The sequence below is a fragment of the Epinephelus fuscoguttatus genome, linkage group LG19, assembly GCF_011397635.1.
Source record: "Epinephelus fuscoguttatus linkage group LG19, E.fuscoguttatus.final_Chr_v1".
Taxonomy (NCBI): Eukaryota; Metazoa; Chordata; class Actinopteri; order Perciformes; family Serranidae; genus Epinephelus; species Epinephelus fuscoguttatus.
Genome location: NC_064770.1, coordinates 8,080,262 through 8,104,932, shown reverse-complemented (window position 1 = coordinate 8,104,932; position 24,671 = coordinate 8,080,262). Strand labels below are relative to the sequence as shown.

The 24,671-nt window shown below is 38.1% G+C and overlaps 2 protein-coding genes across 3 annotated transcripts in view; both read left to right on the top strand.

The window, feature by feature from the left end:
* Positions 1-13,780, top strand: part of si:ch73-366l1.5 (FILIA-N KH-like domain-containing protein) — a 36,922-nt gene extending 23,142 nt beyond the window's left edge. Inside the window, exons 3-5 of one of the 2 annotated variants that reach the window (XM_049561592.1) lie at positions 1,151-1,250; positions 6,335-6,407; positions 13,201-13,780. In XM_049561592.1, coding sequence (XP_049417549.1) covers positions 1,151-1,250; positions 6,335-6,368 — 134 coding nt within the window. In that variant the 3' untranslated portion in view covers positions 6,369-6,407; positions 13,201-13,780. The remainder of the gene's footprint in view (positions 1-1,150; positions 1,251-6,334; positions 6,408-13,200) is intronic. The other variant, XM_049561593.1, reaches the window with a different exon arrangement.
* Positions 13,781-18,425: 4,645 nt separating this feature from the next.
* st6galnac2 (ST6 (alpha-N-acetyl-neuraminyl-2,3-beta-galactosyl-1,3)-N-acetylgalactosaminide alpha-2,6-sialyltransferase 2) lies at positions 18,426-24,609 on the top strand. The gene is made up of 9 exons (XM_049561584.1): positions 18,426-18,677; positions 19,557-19,644; positions 20,625-20,793; positions 21,044-21,197; positions 21,414-21,552; positions 21,648-21,751; positions 23,515-23,595; positions 23,679-23,775; positions 23,960-24,609. The coding sequence occupies exons 1-9, from the start codon at positions 18,574-18,576 to the stop codon at positions 24,134-24,136; spliced, it is 1,113 nt and encodes a 370-aa protein (XP_049417541.1). The 5' UTR covers positions 18,426-18,573; the 3' UTR covers positions 24,137-24,609.
* The last annotated feature ends 62 nt before the right edge of the window (positions 24,610-24,671 follow it).

Genomic DNA, 24,671 nt, shown 5'->3' with positions numbered 1-24,671 from the left:
TATGTAAGGACAGTATGATGGTGCAGTGGTTAGCACTGTCACCACACAGCAAGAGGACCCTTCTGTGTGGAGGGTATCAGCGTACTTCGGCTTCCTCCCACAGTCCAAAGACATGCAGCTTAAGTCAGTTGCTGACTCTAACGTGGCCGTAGGTGTGAATGTGAGCATGAATGGTTTTTCCTAGTTAAAAATCAATACATTTACATTAAAACAATAAATAAATTTATTATGATTAAACATGCTCTTTGTGCATCGCAACCAACTGTTATAAAACAAGAAATTTTCGCCCAGTAGCCATATGACAACCAGTTGTTTACTTCCTGTCTCCTCAGTGTGTGTCTGTGTGCTGTATCAGTGGATCAGTTGGCGTGCATAGAGGTGCAGCAGCCATCTGCTTTAGGAGGATGATACTTAATCTTGAACAGTCAGCTAAAGCACTTGGCTGCTCTGAACAACAGCCGCCGTCCCCATTGACAATCTGCTTTCTATCCCTCCAACAGGTGGAGCGACAGGTGTGTGTGTTGTGCATGTACATGGTATTATCAACCGTTCGTTCCAACAAGTCCTCCAACCCATACAAGCGCATGGGTTGTGAGTTCCTACTCTCTAAAATATGCCCCTACTGGTGGCAGGAGATCAACACAAGGAGGGGAGTCTCATATATTTAAGTTAGTTACACACAATCCTCCACATGTTCTTAGTAAACTGGCTTTGAACATTATATGAGATGCTGTCAGCCTGCAATTACCACCTGAGTAGTTCACAGTAGTTCAATGGTTTTAGTGTCTCTGATGTTTAAATGAGTTAATTCAATAATGTGCACTCTCTGTCTGCAATGGTACAGAGCACTGAGATCCTTAACATAAGGAAAAGTACTTCATTTTATCACAAACATTCAACATCAATACATCTGGAGATACATGTTTTTCACTGGACGGGAGGGTTTTTTTAAAAAGTAACTTAAGCTGTCAGATACAAGTAGTGGAATAAAAAGTGCAATATCTCCCTCTGAGATGTAGTGGAATGGAAGTGTAAAGTTGCATAAAATGGAAATACTCAAGCAAAGTACATCATATTTGTTGTACTACTTGAGTAAATGTACTCAGTTACTTTCAACAAATGACCCTCTGTGTCTCTCTCCGTGTGTCAGATGTGGCTGCAGCTGAAGAACAAGTGAAGTTTACTCCTGGAAAGAAACAGAGCAAGTTTGAGACGATGATGACCAAGGAGGAGATCGAGGAGGAGCAGAGGTCAGTGTAAACTTCACCTTCTCTGTGTGGTACTGTGGCATGACATGTGACATGTTGTATGCATGCTAATACAGAAAAAATTCCAATTCCTGCTCTCTGTTTCATTTTGTTTCATCCTTTGTGTGTCGCCTGCATGAAATGAAAGTGCAGCAGATGTGAAAGGGAGCTGCTAAAGCTTCAGTCCTGCAGAGTGATGGGAGGTGAAGGGTCTTCTGCTCTTTGCTCTCACCTGAGACGTGTTTTTTTGAATGCCCTCTTCTATTTAGTTTATAACCCCACAACAAAGTTAGCCAAGCTAGCATCTCACAGGTTATTATTCCCATTCATTTCCATCCTACCACTGTTAGTGTGTCAACAAATGAAGTTAAACTAACATTTGGATTTCAAATTGCTGTTCAATTTATCAAAACAGTTTCTATTTGGATATTTACTCCAATAGTTTTTAAAGATTTTAAAGATGCTTAATTGATTTGAGTTGATTTGATCCATTTTGAAAGATAAACTTTGTTCTTAGAGTGTGAACATAAGATTTGTTGCTGCTACATTAGTTTGTCTGAAGGTGAAGTTACAGTTGATGTTTTTATTGGACCTTTGTGGACTGTTGGCTCCTCATGTGTTCAGATCTCAGCGCACTGCAATAAACATTAATAACATACTTGACATATCAATAAAAAGGAACAGTAGCAGGGTGGGTGTATGATGTTAAATGTAGTTTGATTCTAAATGTACATTAGAGTAACAAGTTGGACTAAGTGATTGTATCATGTCCTCCTGTCCTCCAGAGTCTGGATTTGCAACTCAGAAGGATGCAAGTTCAAACTGTATTGAGAAAGACCCACTGACTCTTAAAGGAGTTTGTTTTGGTCCCGGATAACCAAAACAAAAATAACTATAAAAAAATATCTATAAAATAACAACAACAAATCAGGTCAAAAGAAATATTGAAGCCCATTTCTGCCAGTTTGGTGGGAGAGAAAAAAAAGCTCCTGCAAGTCATAATGAGAAACTTTGTCAAAATAATTAGTTAGTATTGAAATAATGAGAAACATTCACAAAGTAATGACATAGTATCTCAAAATAAGTAGAAACCTTTATAAAATAATGACTTAATAATAAAATAATGAGAAAAGTTCTCAAATTAATAAATTAGTATCTCAAAAAAATGATAAAACATTTTCAAAATAATGACAATAATAACTTAGTATCTCCAAATAATGAGAAACTTTCACAAAATGATGGCTCAGTATAACAATAATAAGAAACTTTCTCCAATTAATAAATTAGGGTCTCAAAAAATAAAAGACAAAGTAATGACTTGATATATCAATATAATGAAAAACATTATCAAAATAATGATTTACCTTCTCAGAATGATGACTTTGTATTAAAATAATGAGTTCATATAGTAATAGTAGAACGTTTATCAACATAATGAGTTAGAATCTCAAAATAATGTGAAACTTTCTCAGAATAATTTTGTAGCATTATAATAATGCAAAACCCATCTTAAAATAAAAAAATAGTGTCTTCAGAAAGTCTGTCTCAGTTTCTCCAAAATTTAGTACTCAAATAATTCAGTTTCAGTTTATTTTATTTACAAAAGGACAGTACACATTAATCAACAGTGTTACTGTAAATGTGTCAGTTTTAGCCAGCCGGCTAATTCGCAATTGCAGTCCTTTGGCAAGATAGATAGAGAACCACAAACCTGAAAGATAAATATATTAAAAGTAGAAAGCATCATAATATAAAATAACAGTGACATAACACAAAACAGAATCCAGTCCAAATAATGACAAACTTTCTTAAAATAATGAATTAGTATCTCAAAATAATGCTTTCATGCTAACATGAGGCTTATTGTTCCTCATTATTTTTGAAATATTGAGTCGTTATCTTAAGAAAGTTTCTCAGTATTATGAGATACTTATTATCTTAAGATACTAACTCTTCAACATAGTAATTCATTATGTTTAGATATTTACTTATAATTTGGAGATGGTTTATCATTATTTTTAGAGAATAACTCATTATTTCAAGAAAAGTTTTCATTATAATGAATTACAGGATCTTATTTTTTCACACTGGCAAAAGTGTTCTTCCAATAAAATAAAGCTCATAGGTCTTCATGGATCCAGACTTTTGATCCTGCAAGATATCTAAATTGAGGCAGCTGATGGAGCCAAGCTCACACAAAAATAGTCTTGTTACAGCAGAAGTTTTAAAGTATGTATCTTTCTCTTCTCGTCATCATCTCATCATCTCCAGAGTCTGCTCACCAGGGCACTGATATCATGTAGCTGCACTGAATTCTGGGTTATTGAGGCAACTCCTGGTGTTGGAATTGTTTTTTTTCCCTTGTCAATAGTCAGTTTATTGTTGTTATAGCTTTGGATAAATCTCTGTGGATTTAAACAGAGAGCAGGTTTGTGTCTGTGGTCAACACATCCTGAGGCCTGGAGTATGAGTGAATAGAGGTGTTATATAATCTTCTGTTACGTATGTTCTCTGTCTGTTACTGAAGCCTGAAGGTGTTCAACCAAGTTAAAGGAAAGACTGTTTACAGTTTTAGGGAGTGAACGTACTCAGCTCGTCTGATTGGAGCTTCGTTTTTATTTAAACTCCAGAAGCTCTTAAAATGTTTCCGTGGCTTGGCAGTGCTGCTTTACTGTGTTTCTGTTGAGTTTTAAAGGAGAAGCAGAGAAGGGAATGTGTCTTTGTTCTTCTGTTGACTCTGAGTCGTTTCTCAGGGCCAAATGACTTCACAGATGAATAAATATTTCAGTGCTGAACTCCATCCAACTTCCTCATTCCAGCTCCCCTCACTCAGTCTCTATAAACTCTGTCCTCATGTGAATGATGTGTCCAGCAGTCAGTATGATGTTAGCTTCCACAGCTGCAGCCCTTTCATTCAGTCCAACACTCGGGCTCAAACCTCAGTACTGATCGTAGTATTGACACAAACTGTGTCTGCATCATGGAGTACTGAAAAACTGTCATGTATCCAATGCTGTCTGATTCTTAGGAGCACGACCTGCACACACTTATTTGTTTTTTGTAACTTTGAACCACACGTCATGGCTTTCCTCAGATGATGTGGCTGCTCAGTTGTCATGGAAATGGTGTAAGGGCCATTTACATGGCTGAGCGTGGTGAAATCTTTTTGTCTGGGAGCTCAAGGAATCTGCAAGCTCACGATTTATTGCTCTGACAGATGCTGTTGGTCCCAGCTCTGCTGTGGACATGCTGGGCCAATCACAACCGCTTGTTTAACACAGGGTGTGTTTTAGATGAAGACTGTAACAAGGAGCGCTGTTGAGGGATTTTCTTAAACATCCAAGGTGGCTGCAGCTGATGTGTGACTTTTTATTGAAGCTGCTGTAACAGACTGCACAGTATGGCTTTGCTTAAAGACCAACACTTAAAGCTTAAACTTAAAAACATGTATCGCCCAGTCCTACTGCTATGTCACATGTTGATGACCTGTCCCTTGGAAATCAACTATGGTCTTAGAGACACCAGACTGATTCACATTTACAGTTTGGTCTGGTGATGGCGGGCTAGAAATCTGTGGTCATCAATCCAAACTAGATCTCCCTGTGAGATTTATTTGCTGACCGACTAATTTAAAACATAAAGACGGAAACCAGAGTCAGATATTTACGCCCAAATTCTCACCTTCTGACGCTGTTAGGACAACCCCTTCATGGTGGTGAGACATTGCATAAGCAACATTTTTCGACTATTGTCGATTTGTCGGTTTGGGAGGTGAATTGGAACGATGTTTGTGGGACTCCTGAGGTTTCTTGTTTTTCTGCAATTTGAAACATCAGAGCGCTGCTGATGACATGTCTCTCCTCTCAGATACTTCTTTCTCTTTACATGCTATGATTCATCTCACACTATTATCAAAGAGTCCTACATGACATAAACATTTCTATTGGTTGGTTAGTAGACGTAGGTCACAACAGCAGTCACACAGTGAGGCGGTCATCCCACATTTCTGACACTGTCAGAATTTTATCCCAGGCTGTCTTTGATAGCAAGACCTTGACAACAGCCATCCTTGAACCTTTCTCCCTGTTTGATGTAGGACCAACGTTTTAGAGCCACAACCAAAGATAGTGGGACAGCCCAAAATCGCACAGTCCATCCATCTTATTCTCACAAAGGAAATATCTCAAGAAGGCCTGGAAGGAATATCCTCAAATTTGGCACAAGCGTTTACCTGGTCTCAGGGATGAACTGTTTAGAATTTGGTGATCTAAGGTCACTGTGACCTCACAAAACACGTTTTTGGCCATAAGACTTCATGCACTAATTATAACATAATTACAGGACAAAAATGTCAAACAATGATATTAAATATCCAAAAAGTCAAAGGTCAATTTCACTTTGACGTAATATTTAGCAAAAACATTGTACTGGCCATTAATAAACGTCATAACTCAGGAATAGAAGGGGAGACATTTGGTCAGACACTGAATTGGTGACACTGATCTTGGGTGTCCACCTTGAAACTGTGCTGATTGTATAGATCTTCTGTGCTGTAGGGTGAAGATGTTTTAGAATATGTATCTTCTTTGCAGCAACATCCATACTTGAGGCATTGTCTCATAGCTACATATGAGTCTGGACAGACATGGATGTAAACTGTAACTGCAACTTGAGTGTTCGTCAAGGCATACAAGCAGGAGGCAGTAATTCTGGTTTACATATTTTATATCTTATTATCTTGTACGTAAGATAATAGTTTTGTGACACAGTTTACCTGGTGCATCGAAATTATTGTTTTTGGATCAATAATTTATGGATCTACTATCATACTGTGGAGGCTCCATAGTATATACCTTTTATATTCATCAAATTTAAGTAAGGTTTTGAAGGACAACATGATGCGGTATATCACTGGATAACTTCAGTTTATCCATCTGTCTTGCCATCCCAAACCCACCCCTGATATCTGAGCATGACCCCCCCAGTTTTTGTTGATAATTTACATTGTGTGCAACAACAAATGTTCTGTGTGTGTCCTCTCTGTGAGTCAGCAGAGCATCTGACTGCCTCCACCTTTATCTTTTCAGGATAGAGCTTACATCTGATTTTACCTCTCTATAATCAACCTCAGCAGACACACAGTGTGTTAGGAAGGATGTGGTAAGGTCATGTTTCTATTAAATAACCTCCCAACAGTCCCCTCCCCACATCAACCCCAACAACACCCCACGAGTACAGATAGACTGATGCTGTACGGGATTTCTCATCAAAATGATACATAGATGCCTGCTATAGTATTTACAGAAGTAAACATGTTTTCCCCCCCAAATATTAAACTAAAAACATAATCCTTCTCTAAACTGAATCAAGTGTTTGTTGTCACATTAACAAAACTAGATAATGGAGGATCATAATTTAGATTTGAGGGAAAAATGTACCCAAAAACAAATGAAAGATTTTAACAATGAAACATGAAAGAGACATTTAAAATGTTTTGTTGTGTTGATCCAGGAGTTATTATATAATATCCCAATATGAAAATATAATTATCTTATTCAATTAGTTTTACGCCGAGCTCCCTCCGGATGGATGTTTGGATGTAGTTTAAGAGACAGAGTCAATTTCTCTTTAGAGAAACAAAACGGACTTCGATGTCTCGGTGAAAACAACAATAGAACTGCTGACAAACTTGTAACAGAATGGCCGCCGTCACTGTAAGTTCCATGTTTTATTGTCGTTACACAATACAAGAAAGCACAATGAAATGTAGTTGTAGTCCCCTCCATGCTACACACACCGAACTAGTGTGAATAGATTTAATGATTTGATTATTAAATTGAAAATAGAATATAAGCATAAAGTGAGTAATAAATAGATCAAACTATATAATAGCAGCACTAAAGGGAAAAAGGAGAAATAAATTATATTTGCATGGAATAAAGTATTAGTATAGTATGATCTTCCCATTCACTTTTTATATTTACCAAAATGTGGAACTATTCCATTAAACACTTCACAGATTAAATAGCAGAAAGATCACAGCAGGGTTTTCTGTACCAACCACACTGACACTGGGGGTCACTATCTCTTATGAATATGAATAATTCAACAACTATCAGTCTATCCCTACTCATTAGTCCACCTGTCCTCTCTGTGATGCCTTCACTGACCTCCTACTCCTCCAGTCCTCCTGAATCACCCTCTGACTTTCATGCCTTTAACTGGGTCACATGGTTCATGTGTTACACCAGCAGTACTACAGCATATTACAATCCAGTTCACCTCCTGTTTGATCCCACAGAAAACACACCATTGTATCACCAAACCAGCAAGGCCTCAGTCTTGTCACCTCACCCTGGAAGTGAAACCTCTCAGTAGAAACCAGTATACATACTGTGTCTTCCACAGAGAGCATAGAAACCAATAAACACAGTGTGTCTTCTCCAGAGAGCATAGAAACCAGTATAAAGACACTGGCCAATGTGGGTCATGCGTTCTTAAAGGGGATTAAGCCGTCCATACACGAAACACAAAAGATGCTATAGGAACCTCTAGCAGGCTCTAAGAGGAAACACAAAGAACACATTCTCCACCACAGTACTGGTATCAGTGAGAAGACTTCATGGAAACAGTCTGTTTGAAATAGGAACATAAATAAAGCAGTTAATAAGAAGATAATAATGTTTTTATAGACATAGAGGGTAACTGAGTAAAACACAGTACAAAAGTCCTATAAGAAATCTGGTGTTGCTCAAGGTTCTAATGTCAGAGAGGATGTCAAAGCGTATTTATTATTGTATCAGGAAATTATACAATACTTAAAAGAATCTGAATGGACCACAAGTGACTTGCAAACGTGTCAGCTTTGTTCAAAACACACTATATTTTGAAATACAGTGAATTTCCAACACATAGCTTTTATTGTGAAGTGCTGTTTCCTGCTGTAGAGTAAGTGACTAATGGGCAGCTAATTGACAGAAACAGCAAACCAGCTCGAAGACATGGCCAACGCAAGTACGACACTGAGTGTGTTAAACTGTGTGGACCTTAAACAACTGACTAAGGACAATCTTGACCCCGTGGCTGGACCAGTTGGGAACCACTGCCATAAACAGCGTAAGCAACAGCACCAGTGCTGACAGGGCTAACAGTGTTAACCGAAGCAGGGGAATGAAGGGTAGGCGCTACACATCTGCAACAATGCCGCCCCCAATATCAGCAGTAACAGCCATATACCATTCTGGCTTACCACAACAAACCACAGATAAACTCAGACTTTAACACACACAAAGGTAGCGTGACTTTATTTCCTGCTCGAGATGCCATTATTCAGATATATCTTTACAGAACAATATATTAATCATGTAAATGTCTTATACAGAATCTTTGATGTTTATTTATTAATTTTGGTTTCTTTTTTTAAAGATTATTTTTTGGGGCTTTTTTGCCTTTAATGAACAGGACAGAGTGAAATGGGGTGAGAGGGGGAGAGAGAGAGAGTGGGGGTTGACATGCAGCAAAGGGTTGCAAGCCGGAGTCGAACCTGCGACCGCTGCAGCGAGGCATCACCTCTATACCATGGGCGCTGGCACTATCCACTACACTACTGATGCCCCATTAATTTTGGTTTTTGAGAATTTTCTTGGAGTTATACAGTGGTGGAAGAAGTACAAGTATCCTTTACTGAAGTAAAAGTAAAAATACCACAGTGTAGAAATACTCTATTACAAGTAAAAGTGCTGCATTCAAATTTATACTAAAAGAAAAGTATTGCCAAATACAGAATAGCACATTTTAGAGTAATATATGATATATTATTGAATCATAATTATTGATGCATTCATGTGTTAAATGTTGCAGCTGGTAAAGGGGGTTCTACTATAATGACTTTACTGTTGGTAAATTCATTTATAATAATACATAATATTATGACAGTTTATATTAGTAATCTGAATCTGCAGTGTCTAATGTTAGCAAATACATGTATTGCAGTAAGAAGTACAATATTTCCCTAAGAGAGATAATAGAGTGAAAGTATAGAAAAAAAGTGAAACTAGGAGAAAATGGAAAATACTTAAGTTGTAAAATTGTATTTAAGTACAGTACTTGAGTAACTCTAACTTCCCACCACTAGAGGGCTCAAGTCATTGTGACGGCCTTTCTCACTGTCATTACTGTTTTTACAGAGCAAACAATCAGTCGCTTTATGGAGAAAATAATCAGCAGATTAATCCACAAAAAAAAAAAAAAAAAAACAAACTTAAAAACTCAAAATGAGCTCCACATCAACCAACTAGAACAGGTAAATCCTGCTTTCATAGTAATTCATGAGTCAGAATGATCTTATGACATCATATATAGCAGTATAACAGCCACAGCAGACATTTTTCTGTTTTTAATAGTTAAAGTACATTTTCCTGGTTATTCATACATATACATACTTTTACTGAAGAAGCATTTTCAGTAACAGAGTATTCTTACAATCAGTACTTACTTCCCTCATCACTGTCTGAGAAGTGTAATGAGAAACTGGTGCCACATATTTACCAGCTGAATTAGATGGGTGGGGACTTTTCTATCAGTGCAGCTCAGATTTTAGGAACCAGATGCTAAACTTAATATCAGCCCCGTACCAGCAATGTGTTTATGCATACTTTAGTCAGCTTCATGCTATATTCTTCATTCTCTTTACGGTTGCAGGAAGACAAAGTTCCGATGATAATTGTATATTTATTTTTCATTATTTTTCAAAATAAATCCCAAAAGAAAAAAGGTTTTTACTCTGAAACAGCATGAGATTAAAAAACAAGACTGAGTGAAGCAGTTTTGAATATTTTAAGTTTGAAGACATTTCTTCTGATGTTTATTATGTATAGCTAGTAATAGGTTATCAGTAACACTCTGTTCCTTTGCAATCTAAGAGGCCTTCTCGTTGCACATGAGCTCCCCCCTCAGGACAAATGCAGTCATTGCATGTGAAAATAATCAACATTCTGAGTGTATCGGAATCAGCACCAATTTTGGTGCATAACAGTCACAAAAACAGAGATATAAAAATCAAGTACTGCAAATGTCAGTTATCAATCATAAATATAAAATTGATTACACAATAAGGAAATAAAAGTAAAATATATATGTTTAAAAATGGAAAAGACCCGCACAGTATTTAAAATGAAGAGGATAAAATGTGCAAATGTTCACAGTATGAAGAATGTGCTATGCGTATAAAAAAAATGCATATGATCTATACATGAATAATAAATTCTGTGATGATGTTCCAGAAAAAATCTGAGGTGGGTGTAAGTTGTTCCGTCCCAACAGGAGAGTCATGGTCATCAGTCAAACTCAGTTGCACGCACACACACACAAACACCTGTCCAGAAATCATCTGTAATTAGCCAAAATAAGTCCGATCACTTGTGTGTTTAATGCACCTCAGCACACCCCGGGTGGCCTTTATGTTCAGTTCTGCCCTCATCTCTTTGGTTCTGGTGCTGGTTTCCTGTCACTGAGGAACAAGCGCTTGCTTCTTCTACTTCACTCATTTCCTCCAGTCTCAATCACAGCTTCACCTGCTAACCCTGCATGCTGCCCGCTAACACCACAGCTAACGGTGAGTGCTGCTGAAGCTTTTAATTAAAGGAAACCTGGTTGTTTGTTTCAACTTCAGCTGTGAACTGATGAGATTCACGAACAGTCAGTGGCTTCGGTCACATTTATGGAGCCCTGTATTTGAATCATAAAAGTGTTTGACTTGCTGCCCCGGCGGTCACTCAGTGAAGTCTCATTTCAGGTAGTTAAAAATCAGATCCTCAGTTCTTACTGTCAGACACAAACTTCACAAAAATTTGCAGTCACTTGAATAAAGTTGGTCCTGAACTGGTTCCAAAACATTTGGCTGAATTGTAAATAAGAAATGTAAAAAATAATTGAAAAACCCTTTATACGTCAAAGGGACAGACAAAGCTTTTACTTAGCGTTGAAGTTATAAACTGCTAATTTCCAACAACAAATATGTTTTGACAGTAACATGATGACAACGGAATTGTGTTTTTTATTGATTTTTAATGCACAAATCATCTATGTAACCATCTTTATACTGAACGTCTCTGCAAAACATTTACTCACAATTTAAATCATTGGCTTTCCTACAATATGTGCAGATGGAAACATACGTTGATTACTGTTCTTATGCTTCTAGTTAAGACCTAAAGGTTATGTGTAATGTTTCCCCAAAGCTAGTTATTAAAACATAACAACATTTCTTAGGTGATGAGGTTTAGCATCCAGTAGCAAAGTCTAACAATTGAATCTTGACGACACAGTCTTTGTCATTAATCTGTGTTTTCTCATCATTTCACACCTGAGTTGACTTTGTAATAACGAACCAGAGACTTTGAGCATGAATCAATAATCCAATCTAACATTAATAATAATTCCAGACTGCATTTAAAGCACCAGTGGTGACCCAGTGGTCAAAGATGTATTTAAATTTTGCTTTTTGAACAGTTTTAGATATTGGGATGTATTTTTCTTTCTGGTCAGTCTGACTGTGGTTTCCATTCATTTACACTACGACTCTTACAGTGAACATCAAGGCAATTATACATATGATGTGTTACCTTACAACAGCAATGTTACCAACAGAAATGACTGCAAGCTGGATGTATTAGTTATTAGGCTTTATTATTAGCATGACCAGCGAAAAAGTCCTCAAAACACACTGAAAGCTGGCCACCAGCAAGACTGGCAAATCTGGTCTGTGCTGGTCTAAATCACAGCCTCAAGTAGCTTATTGCTTTTATAGACTACTATAGTTACTACATATAGTATTCCTCCCAAAAAATCTGATGACATTGCAGTTGCATTATACCCACATATGTATATGTATATACCACCACAGCTCAGTCGCCTGCAGAAAAGATTGGCATTGTAGGTTTCTGCAAACCATGGATACATTACATTTGTATATTGTAGACAGTGGCATGCAAAAGTTTGGTGCACCCTTGTTCAAAATTTGATTACTGTGAATAGTTATAGAGATGAACTGATCTCCAAAAGGCATGAAGTTAAAGATGAAACATGCTTGTTCAAGTGTTTTTGTTGCCTAAACCTAACCCAAAGTTAGACACAGCCCTGTTGAAATTAAAGTTTCAATATATCAGCTACATGATAATGTACACATGTAACGTATCTGGTTTGCAGAAACATATAATGTCAACAGTTATTCTGGTGATCAGGTTGACCATCGGCAGCTATTATGCTCACTTTCCCCAAGCTGTTGTTGTATGTATGTTGTAGTGTAGCCTGGCTCCTTGCAGAGACACCAAGCTCCTGTATCAAAAATGGCATATAGCAATTGAAAAGTGATCATGATAGGCCATAAATAAGACTTTGTTGCATCATTAACTTACCATAGATCGTTGCCATAGTTTGTCCACTTTGGATGTAGATAAAAGGTCGGTGAATTGGGCAGAAGCAGCGACAGGTATTTCTCCAACAAAGCAACAGGACACAGTGAGTTCCCTGGCTGCTCAAACATAAATCCCTGGTGGATGAGAAATGATTCGGACTTCAGTTTGTGGTTGCCTTCTTTAGCTCTGCGTCCCATTTGACAATAGGTGACCAGTTGCTGCAGAAATACATTTTACAGCTTTAAACGCTGCTCAGCCAATCAAGGACTGGAACCCTCCGTTTTAGAAATGGCAACAGATTATTGAATCTTAAACAGCTTGTTTTTATGCTGTGATTAAAAAACAAGGAATGGAAACCAACAGATGCCTGAAAAAGAAAGACATTACTTAAATTTCAAAAACATAGAAGGTGATTTAAAGTGATATCTTCTGATGTGGTCCTGTAAAGTTACATGTATGTTACTCAGCAAATGAAAATGTATGTTTTCGGTTTACCAGTGATCCTAAAACCTGAATCCTTGTCTGTCTCTTTGTTTCAGAGTTCCTGAATGATCCACATGAGACTTCAAACACCTTCAGCGTCTTTAGTCCTTTCTCACAGCTGATCAGTGAAGGAGATGAGCGCTGAAGGAATAAATCAAGTTAAACTGCTCGTTTTTATTTAATTTCTGGGTTTCAGAGCTTTTCAGGCCCGAGCTGCTTGTGAATAGCAAACATCTTTACACCAAAGTGCCTTCAGGAATCTGTGTTTTCACCAGTTCGCTTTTTGTGTTGAGGATTTTTAAAACAAAGGGAGAAATTGGAGGAGTGGCATTAACAGAAACAGAGTGTGAAGTTATTGTGATTTCAGGACAGAGAGAGAGAAAAGTGATGCTTTCGTTAAAAGGTGTTAAAACTACTAAACTGTGATTGAAATGACGTTTAGTCAAACACTTACAGCAGTAACACTAAACTCTCAGCCCGCTGTTCTTAGAAGAACGTTAATGTTAAAGTCGACATAAATCAAACACAGGTTAAACTTCTTCAGTTCTCAGTCGTGTGTTTGAGGTTTTGAGTTCTTCTGTTTGATTTCAATGTTTAAACACGCAATAAAGAAATAAATGTGTGAAACCAAACAAATGTTCTTTGTTTCACTTGTTCCAGCAACAAGTCAGTTTATATTGATTTCAGCATCTCGTGCAGTGAAAATATTCTGTCATTTAAATCTACTTTCGGGTTTGTTTTGTTTTTTCCATTTTTAGTTTTCAGCTGCTTCTTTTGTTTTTGTGGCCAACTTTACTGCCGAAAATAAGAATTTAAGTGCCTTTGAAGGTGGTATGGTTGTTGGTGGCAGACGGGCTGGTCTGAGTATTTCAGGAACTGCTTATCTATTGGGATTTTCATGCACAACCACCTCTAGGGTTTACAGAGGATGGTCTGAGAAAGAGAAAATATCCAGTGAGCAGCAGTTCACTGGACAAAAATGCCTTGTTGATGCCAGAGGTCAGAGGAGAATGGCCAGACTGGTTCAAGATGATAGAAAGGCAACAGTAACTCAAATAACCACTCGTTACAACCAAGGTATGCAGAAGACCATCTCTGAACCAACAACACATCAAACCTTGAAGCAGATGGGCTGCAGCAGCAGAAGACCACACCAGGTGCCACTCCTGTCAGCTAAGAACAGGAAACTGAGGCTACAGTTCACACAGGCTCACTGAAGACTGGAAAAACATTGCCTGGTCTGATGAGTCTTGATATCTGCTGTGACATTCAGATGATAGGGTCAGAATTTGGTGTAAACAACATGAAAGCATGGATCCGTCCTGCCTTGTATCAACGGTTCAGGCTGCTGGTGGTGGTGTAATGTGTTGTTGCTGACTGTGTCCATCCCTTTATGACCACAGTGCACCCATCTTCTGATGGCTACTTCCAGCAGGATAACGCTCCATGTCACACAGCTCAGATCATCTCAAACTGGGTTCTTGAACATAACAACACCATCCAGCCATAATGTATGAAAAGACAGACCTTTTAAAACTTGACAACATAAACATTCTACATGGGTCCCTTTGTATTTCCTGTTGGGATGTTTGTTAATGCAGAGCCTGACAGGAAGTAAACAGGCGCCAAAACTGTTGCCCTAGCAACAGAGTAGCAACAAAAAGGTCTATAAAGTTTGGTCATGTTACATTGATTAATTTAGAAGTTATGCACTTTTTTGCCAATTGGCATGAACACAGAGACAGACATTTACACACGCCCTTTACCTCAATACCAAATTTCAGATCTGTGTGTGTGTGTGTGTGTGTGTGTGTGTGTGTGTGTGTGTGTGTGTGTCTACGTGCGCACTGTGACTTGACTTCCCAGGGTGCAACAGGAGCAGCTGGCAGCCATCTTCCAGCTGCTGAGGGAGAACCAGGACGCTCTGGGCGAGGTGACGGAAGGAGACATGGAGGAGCAGCTGAAGCTTTATTCCCTCTGAGAAATCATCACAGTTACCATGGCAACCCACTCAAAACTTGAATGTAAAATACTGTAGATTTATATTTCAAAGACAAATACTTGTTTTAGTTACAATTGTTTTTACTTTTCTGTCTTTGTGGAGACATTCAGACACGTAGGCCTATTAATATCTTATCTGTTTTTAGATTACAGATCACATACTCATTATTTATTTAGTACATATGGAGAACCAATACATTACTTAGTGCACTGGGCACCAATAGTGGAACACATATGTGAGCACGAGGGGAAAAGACAAGTGGTCTAATTTATTCTGTAGATATTTTTAATATCACCTACATTGTAATTTACTCATACTGTAAACTTTTCCTCATAAATTAGGGCGTTATTCTCTAAATATGGAGATTTTAAACTCCAAATAAAATGTCTTGAACTTTTGTAAAATAAATATTAGTTTATGTTTGTTTTTTTCAAAAGTTACTTTTTTTTTTTAAAATATTTAAACTTTTTCAAATATTTTAATTTTATTCCCACAGTAAAGTGCCACCATAGCTTTTCTGTTAAAGAGAATAATTTTTAGAAAAACCTCTTCAGGACATGAACTTGTTTAGCAACTGTGAGTGCTGCATTGTGGGTAATGTATTGTTTTTTAACTTCACTTGGAAACTTGTCCAATAGCTTATGTTTAATATCTGCTTTTGTGTGTTTATTAACTTTGAGTTTTACTTTTAATTAAAATGTGTAATTTTTTTTCTCATGACAATAAATATTTAAACATAAACCATCTGGACTGCAGATTGTAATGATATTATAATAGAAAAATTCAGAGGAAAAAGAAGAAGTTAAAGGAAGTTTGTGTTTTAATTCCAGATATTCTTATACTGTAAACTGATGCAGGCAGGTGAGTATTTTGGTGGTTATCTCCATAACATCATGAAAATCACAGCACTCCTGTTATTGCTGAACAAATAATGTACTACTACTGGAAACACATTATTCAGAAGAGTTACTGTCAGAATAAGAAGCAGATTCTCTCTTTGTACATATAAAGACACCCATCTGAATTTTAAATCATATATTGTGAATATTTTAAGACAACTATTTAATTCAAACTACTGATATGAAAACATTACAGCTTTGATTTTCCTCTTGAATGTACCAAAGTGGAAATGCTGAAATTTTCTTCAACAATATATTCATGCATATCAAGTAATTAACGTAAGACCTTTAGTTATTTAATTGTGAGAAAGTATTTTTGAATGGTAATTGTTTTATATCAAACAAAACCATGACAGTGGGCTGTAGCATAAAGGCTTCAATTGCGCATGAAGCACAAATGGTTTAACTGCAATCTATGAAACTATCCAGATGATCGCTGCACTTTGTGGGCCATAGAGCAGACGCACTAGAGACTTCTGCTAGTCAAGCAAGCCACTTCCAATTTATTGCTCTGTTAACTTGAACTGAGGTAAAACACAGGGGCGTATAAATATAGGCAGTGCAGGTAGTGTGGTTGCAGTGGGGCCCGTGGGGTGGAGGGTCCTGATTGCCACCAGGAAATACGTCAGTGTGTATCAAGTCTCTGTTTAGTTATATAACAAGATGATATGATTTACAGTAGCGAGTTAGGGGGCGATCACACCGAGATGAAACGGTAGAAGTGCGACGCCAGTAAAACAATTGTTTTCCTATGTTACGGCGCCTCTAACCGGCGTTCAAGTGTCTTTTTAGACGGGCGTTTTTCGACGTGCGTAGACGCTAAAAAGTTAAAATATTTTCAACTTTTTGAGCGTCAGACGCCAGTAGCACCAATCAAATCAAATCCTCCTTCCTGTTTTGTTGTGGCAGTTACAGCAGTTTGGTCAGTTACGGCAGTTTTACGGCACTTAGGAGCAACAGACAACACAATGCAATCCAAAGATGAGAAATTTATCCTGACAATATTTGATTTTGAAGAATTATACAACACACGCACACCTCAATACTAGTTTCATGTAAGTCACTGTCTCTTCTGTCTTTGAGGGAAACACTAGATTCAAGGGCAGATGACAGGAGGTGTGTGTGTGTGTGTGTGTGTGTGTGTGTGTGTGTGTGTGTGTGTGTGTGTGTGTCGTCCGGTTGTGCTGTTTTTTTTTTTTGTATGGCGCGCATTGAATAAGCGCTTCCAGCGTTTCAAGCGACTTTGAAGCATCCGCGTTTCTGCGTCTCATTTCTGTGTGATCGAGCCCTTAAGGTGCAAAATTTCAAGAGTGACACGCTGAGTACATCTACAAGTGGATATAACACAAAAATAATTTAATTGTCCGGCTCCTGCTATGGAAGTGATCATGTGCACAACTTCCAGTGAGATAGCGCAAGTAGCAGTAAGCTAGTTAGTCCCGTAGACTGTCTGTGGTTAGTCCCAGTGGCTACTCTTAGTGGCTAACCGCCAACGCTGGTTCTTTTCCAAAGTAGTTTGCCTTCAGTTTAGCAAATACTGATTTTTCAACAAATATTTATCTAATGTTAACTTAGCATTTTTTAAAATGTCCTAGCGGAGCTACCTGTTGCACTATCTGTGTCTATAACAACTAACAACTAGTCTAAGCTAAATTTTTGTCTTCAGCATCTGTGTGTTGAACATGTGACCAGAACAAAAAGGGATTGTTCCTGTTGCCAAAGGTACCATTGATATGAGAAATAAAACCACAAGAGCTTCACGAGACAGAGCGAAAAAGTATTCAATCAGAATTTGCAGAAGAGAATGACACCTAGACTGACAGGTCCATCACTCAACGTCAGTACATGATATCCCTGTCTTTCCCCGTCTGACTTCATTCTCAAACTACATTTAAATTTCGTGAAGAAGATTATGTGATCATTATGTATTATCACAAAATCTCTTTTGAGCTGTAACAGGTGGTATGTTCCACGTTTTGTTTCCCAATTGCTCTTGGAAAGAAGAGTAGAATACTGTTAACAAAGTGTTACTATTGGAAATCGCCAGTTTCATTTGAACAGCTTAAGACGCGCACATAATTTGCACAAGGGATCTTGGGGGCTAGGAGTAAGGTGGATAGGGACTGACTGGCCTCTGGAGCCAGCCTCAAGTGGTCATTCCAGGAACTGCAGTTTCTTTTTTTAGCCCCAGAGGTTGCAGCTAGACCTACTTGGTACATATAGCCCTGCCCCCTGCCCTAAATGTGATGTCACAGCAGGTGTGTTTGTTCATGTAAAATGATGTGTGTTTGATGTTCAGCAGGCCTACGGGCTCTTGTTCTTGTAAGAGAAGAAAACCTGTCTAACCTGCAGCACATTCTGACAGGTGAGCAGTGTGAGCAGGTGGAGCTGAATAGAAACTTTTTTTTTTTCCTCTTTCACGTATGCTGCTCTGGAATGGACTTTCACTACAGCGCCTCACCTAAAGCCACCTGACAGGAAAACAATGACAACAGAAGAAGGTAAAAAAGAAGAAGGTGGTTTTAACAATGAAAGCGTCCCTGAAGTGTGTTTTCCTCCTGTTGGGGATTTCTTCTTTCATAGTTTGTATCTTTTTATATTCACAACACATCAGTGACCTGAAGCCTGACAGGTGAGTGTTCACTCATTTCATCACCTCATGTTGTAGCACAGATTAACAATCACAACCTGTTTCAGAGCCAGTAAGCCACAGAGATGAAGTATCTAGACCCTTAAAGCAGCCTAAACCTTACTAATATTACTCGAAAAAATACTCAAGTTAAAGTCCTGCTTTGAAAATGTAACTTCAGCTGAAGTATGCAAGTGTAATCGGCAAAAAGTGCTTAAAGTATTAAAAGTAGAAAAATGTTTTCTGTGACCTTTGTACTATTATTTGATATCATTAGATTGTTATGACTCATACATTAATGGGAAGGCAGAATTTTACAGTTGTAGTTGGGTGGGGTGGAGCTCATCCTGAATACTGATTTAGGATGATTTTTATTACGGATTAATATGATTATTAAAAGCCCAATTCCAAAAAAGTTGGAATGCTGTCAATAAATGTGTGTAAATAAATGTAAATAAAAACAGTATGCAATTATGTGCAAATCTTTTTTGACCTATATTGAACTGAATACACTCCAAACACATGATAAAGTTCAAACTGATATTCTGAAATTGATGCCTGCAACACATTTCAAAAAAGTTGGGACAGGGGGCAACTGAAGACTGGCAAAGTTGTGACATGCTCAAAAAACACCTGTTTGGAACATTCAACGGGTAAACAGATTAATTTGTTAGAGGTGATAGTATCATGATTGGGTCTGAAAGGGGTATCCTTAAAAGGTTCAGTTGTTCACAAGCAGGGATGGCGCAAGTTTCACCATTTTGTCACATGCAGCTGACATTTTGACTTGTAATGGTAGAAAAAGCACAGGTGAAATTGATAACATTAACAATGGCTCAGTTTCATTAAGTGTGCCAGTAAGCGTGTGTGTTGTGATGCCAGTATGCAGACAGTGGACTGGAGTCTCATCTTGGCAGGTGAACAAGAAGAAGGAGTAAAAGAAGTAGAAGAAGTAGAAAAAGAAGACACGGTGAGTCTTTCCCTCAGCAGCAGGTGCAGAGCTTCATCTCATTCAGCTGTTTAAACTGCTGACAGTCATAATACATGACAATAATACTATAATCAGTATATATTCAATCTGATACATTGATCATCTTGTTACAACACAATGTTCTGCTGGGAAACCTTGGATACTGACATCCATGTGGTTGCCACTGAACACTCGCTGATGGCAAATAAAATTCTTTCTACTCTATTTTATTTTATTCTAAAAAGTCTCAGTATGGATGATAGGAAGCCTTTTTATGCCTCTGTGCCGGCGATAGCCAGAGGCATAATGTTTTCAGGTTGTCCATTCATCTGTCCGTACATCTATCCATCCATGTGTCCATCCATCCATCCATCCATCCATCTGTCCATCTGTTGCATTCTTATGAATCCGATATCTCAAGAACGTCTTTCAGGAATTTCTTAAAAATGTTGCCCAAATGTCCACTTGGACTCAATGATTATCTAGATTTTGGTGGTCATAGGTCAAAGGTCACTGTGTTCTCATCTGTCTCATTCTTGTGAACATGATATCTCAAGGACGCCTTGAAGGATTTTTTTTTTTTTTTTTCCCCCACATTTGTCACGAACATTCACGTAGACTCTGCGATGAACTGATTAGATTTTGGTGGTCAAAGTTCAAGGTCACTGTGACCTCACATCTGTCTCATTTTTGTGAACATGATATCTCAAAAACATCTCAAGGGGATTTCTTCTTATATGGCACAAACGTCCACTCATTAGAGTTTGTTAGTCAAAGATCAAAGGTCAAGGTCACTGTGACTGCACAAAACATGTTTTTGGCCATAACTTCATATGCTAATTACACCGAAATTTCACACAACTGTCCAATAGGATAAAATAATAAAGTGATGACATTTTATATGTCTCTGCTGAGGTCTCATGTTTTTACCATCTCTTGTATTAAAACAGATATTTGCTGTGTTTGAAATCTGTGTTCAGGGAGAAGCAGCCTGTTCTTTAAGGAAAGCAGTAAGGAACAGTGTTGTCCTCAGAGAAAAATTTAGTTTCTCTGTGCCGGTTATTCAGTGGGCCAAAAGTTTCTCCAAACCTGCCTGGCAGCTTCTGAAGAGAAAACCTCCATATGGCTGGAAGGGACTCTCTCTCGAAGGTAAACTCTGTTCTTCTTATATAGATTAATCGCATCCAGACTAACATGTTGTCAGGTTCATGATCCACTTAATTAAAGTACTTCAAACAGTTACCCAAGAACTGTACTCAGGATATTTGAGATAATTGTACGTAACTTTAGTATTTCAATTTTAAGCCAATTTATACAGCTATTATACATTTACTATACATGTAGTGACGTATCTTCATAGTGCAGGATCTGAATACTTCTTCCTCTTGTGTGTCTCCAGTTGTCAGGTCGACTCTCTCCCTGCTCAACAGCTCTAGTCTGTTTAAACGAGGATCACCTGGCAGGTGCGTTCGCTGCGCCGTGGTTGGAAATGGAGGCATCCTCCGAGGGTCTCGACAGGGGAAGAACATCGACAGCCATGACTTTGTGTTCAGGTGAAACTGAAGACACCTGGACACTTGTTTCTAAACTTTATTACACTTTTAAGTATTTTGTTACTGTTGGGAAACACATATTTTATCACATTCATCTGCTGCTTCACCTTAAAAATGATCTTTGAAGCAACTTTTCTGAGACTGTTCTGTGTGCAGTCAGCTGAAATGACCCTCAGACATCAAATACTGGAAAAAACATGGTCCTTTTCTCCTCAGAGTGAACGGAGCTGTGATCAAAGGTTATGAAGAAGACGTGGGGACAAAGATTTCCTTCTTTGGATTTACCACTAACACCATGAAGAACGCCCTCCACATGTACCAAAGTGACGGGTTCACCGAAGTCCCTCAGAGTCCAGTGAGGAGCGTTCAAAGGAACTTAGCTCTGACAGGTTTTACTGTCCTGATCTGAGTTCATCTGTCCCTCTGTGTCCTCTTCTTCCTCTTCTGCAGGAGATAAAATACATCTTCATCCCTTCAAACCTCAGAGATTATGTGATGCTGGCAGCTGCCGTTCAGAGAAAGACTGTCCGCTCAGGCAGAGACAGGGGGGACAAGTGAGTCCATTTGTCCTGTTCAGTCATAAGTAATATGCATGTTTTCATGCTTTTGTGTCCCTTTGTTGTCATTTTGGGTCTTTTCGAGGTAATTATGTGTATCTCTGTGGTTGTTTTGTGTGTTCTTTGGGTTTCTTTGAGGTAATTTTATGTCTTTTTTGTCATTTGGTGTCACTTTGTAGTCATTCTGTGTCTCCTTGTAGTTGTTTTGTTTCACTTTGTGGTTGTCTTCTGTCTCTTTGTGGTCACTTTGACTCTTTTCCTGGTCAGTATGTGTTAATTTGCAAGTGAAGGCCAGGGGGCCCCCCAACACTAACCTGTGCCTTGTAGGCCCGCTGAGTAATCCATCCATGGAAATGTGGAAGACATGAAAAAGAGAGACACAAAACATGTTTAAAACAGGTCTAAAAGAGTAAAATTTAAAAACAAAATAGAGAAAAATAATTTAAAATAGAATAAACAGAACAATAAATATTACAGTGCAGGGAAAGGCCTAAATAAATTATCCTAATTTTTTTTATTTCATTTGTTTATTTTTTCTTCTTCCAATCTGTCCTGTAGCACCACACTTGGCCTGTAGATGGCAGCACAACTCTTGAACATTCAGCAGGTTGTTATTTTAGATTTTATACGTCACTTTCATTTGCTTTAGTTGAGAGTGACACAAAGTTAATTCAAACTTGACTTACCCTCTTTTTTTGAAAAGCACCTGGGGGGAAAATGAGAAAAACTTTATGATATGGCATCATTGTGTTTTCCAGCTAATACAGTTCTAGTCATCTGAAGCATATACATACATACACACACACACACACGTATATATATATATATATATATATATATATATATATAGATATATATATATATATATATATATATATACGTATATGTATAGATAGATAGATAGATATAATATGTAGATATACCTGTAGATGGCAGCAATATATCGATACATATACGTATATAACTAAATGACAGAAGCACTTTCAGTTATTCTGATTGTTGGGGAAAAACTGATCCTTTTCTTTTCAAATGAGACTTTGTATCTACATGTACTTAAAATGGAATAACAGCAGCTTTCAGTTCACTTTGGGTATGCCTTGAATGGACGTTATAGCTGAATGTAGGTGAATTTTATAGGACCACCAGGAGGTTTTTAATCAATTAACTGTTTGGTGTGTAAAAATAGTGAGAAATGCCGTCACAATTACCCTGGGCCCAAAGTATCACATTCATTATGTCTGTATTGTTCAATGTCCAAACCTCAACATTATTATTGATACATTACAATTATAAACATTATTAAAAGGAAAAGTAGCAAATCGTCACATTAGTGAAGCTGGACAATGAAATGTTTCTGCATGAAAAATTACTTAAATTATTTAAATAGAGTCCAAATCATTTTTTGTCAATCAATTAACCAATTAATGGATTAATCATCAGCCTAACAGCTGTACATGTATAATCTGTTGGAGAGTTTAATTTACAACAAAACATTATATTTTATAAACTCTCCATATGTTTTTTATGCAAAAATTGTGATTTGTAAAATAACTAAATCTGCCAGACAGTGGAGTAGAAAGACTCAAGTAAAGAACAAGTACCTTAAATTTGCACTTAAGCACAGCGCTTGAGTTATTGTACATTTCACCACTACTTTGTTGTTGTTGTTGTTGTTGTTGTTTTTGTTGTTGTTGTTGTTGCTGCTGCTGTTGTTGTTGTTGTTGTTGCTGTTGTTGATCCAGATGTTGTGTCTCCAACAGGCCCTGGCAGTACTTTGGTCACAAACCACCTGGAAACTTCAAGATTCTCCACCCAAGTTTTATTCACTACGTGACACACAGGTGAGGCGTCACTGTGATGACTGAACATATTGATTAAATCTCACTAACTGTATCACTGAATCATCTCTCTGTATATTTCTCAGTTTCCTGCCGTCTCCTCTGCTGACCTTCGCTCCTGACCACTACATGCCGACCACCGGAGCTCTGATGCTGATGACTGCCTTACACACCTGTGACCAGGTGAGCACACACGCACACACACACACGCACACACACACACACACACACACACACACACTGTGAAACAGGTGCAAAAGTTTGGACAGCCCAAGACATTTGAGCTCACAGACCTTAATCCACTTGTTAGGGCTCTATATTGTGACTAAAACCTTAATGACGGGCGTTTTGTCTGTCCGTCCTGCAGGTGTCTGCTTATGGCTTTATCACCAGAAACTACAACATGTTCTCCGATCATTACTATGACTCCATCAAGAAGCCTCTGATGTTCTACTCCAACCACGACATGCCAATGGAGAGACGGCTGTGGGAGTTCTTGAACAAGCGAGGGGTCATCAGGTTGTACCAGAGGGGTCACAGCTGATAGAGACGATGGTTTGCATCTCAAATTATGCTCAAGAATTTTGGCACGGTAGTGTAGTGGTTAGCACTGTCACCTCACAGCAAGAGGGTTCCTGGTTCAATCCCATGAGGGAGCCCTTCTGTGCGGAGTTTGCATGTTCTCCAAGTACTCCGGCTTCCTCCCACACTCCAAAGACATGCAGGTTAATTGGTGATTCTAAATTGCCCGTAGGTGTGAATGTGAGTGTGAATGGTTGTCTGTCTCTATGTGTCAGCCCTGTGATCGTCTGGAGACCTGTCCAGGGTGTACCCTGCCTCTCGCTCAATGACAGTTGGGATAGGCTCCAGCTGGGGGTGACCCTCAAGAGGATAAGCGATTACGGATATGGATGGATGGATTGACATTTTGCACGTTTATCTTTAAAGTTAAATACATCATATTTTGTGAACTAATTGTGTTCTCTATGTAAATTCTTAATTTGCAAATGTATTACAGCTGACACATAATGTGGATTTTGAGCAATATTCTTTTACTCTTAAATGAAATAAAGTGTCAC

Excerpts from the sequence above, each read along its gene's own strand:
- st6galnac2 (XM_049561584.1), top strand. The coding sequence starts at position 18,574 with ATGAAAGCGTCCCTGAAGTGTGTTTTCCTCCTGTTGGGGATTTCTTCT. Across the intron at positions 19,645-20,624 it reads AAGTAGAAAAAGAAGACACG|GGAGAAGCAGCCTGTTCTTT; the intron begins GTGAGTCTTTCC and ends ATCTGTGTTCAG. Across the intron at positions 23,776-23,959 it reads CCTTACACACCTGTGACCAG|GTGTCTGCTTATGGCTTTAT; the intron begins GTGAGCACACAC and ends TCCGTCCTGCAG.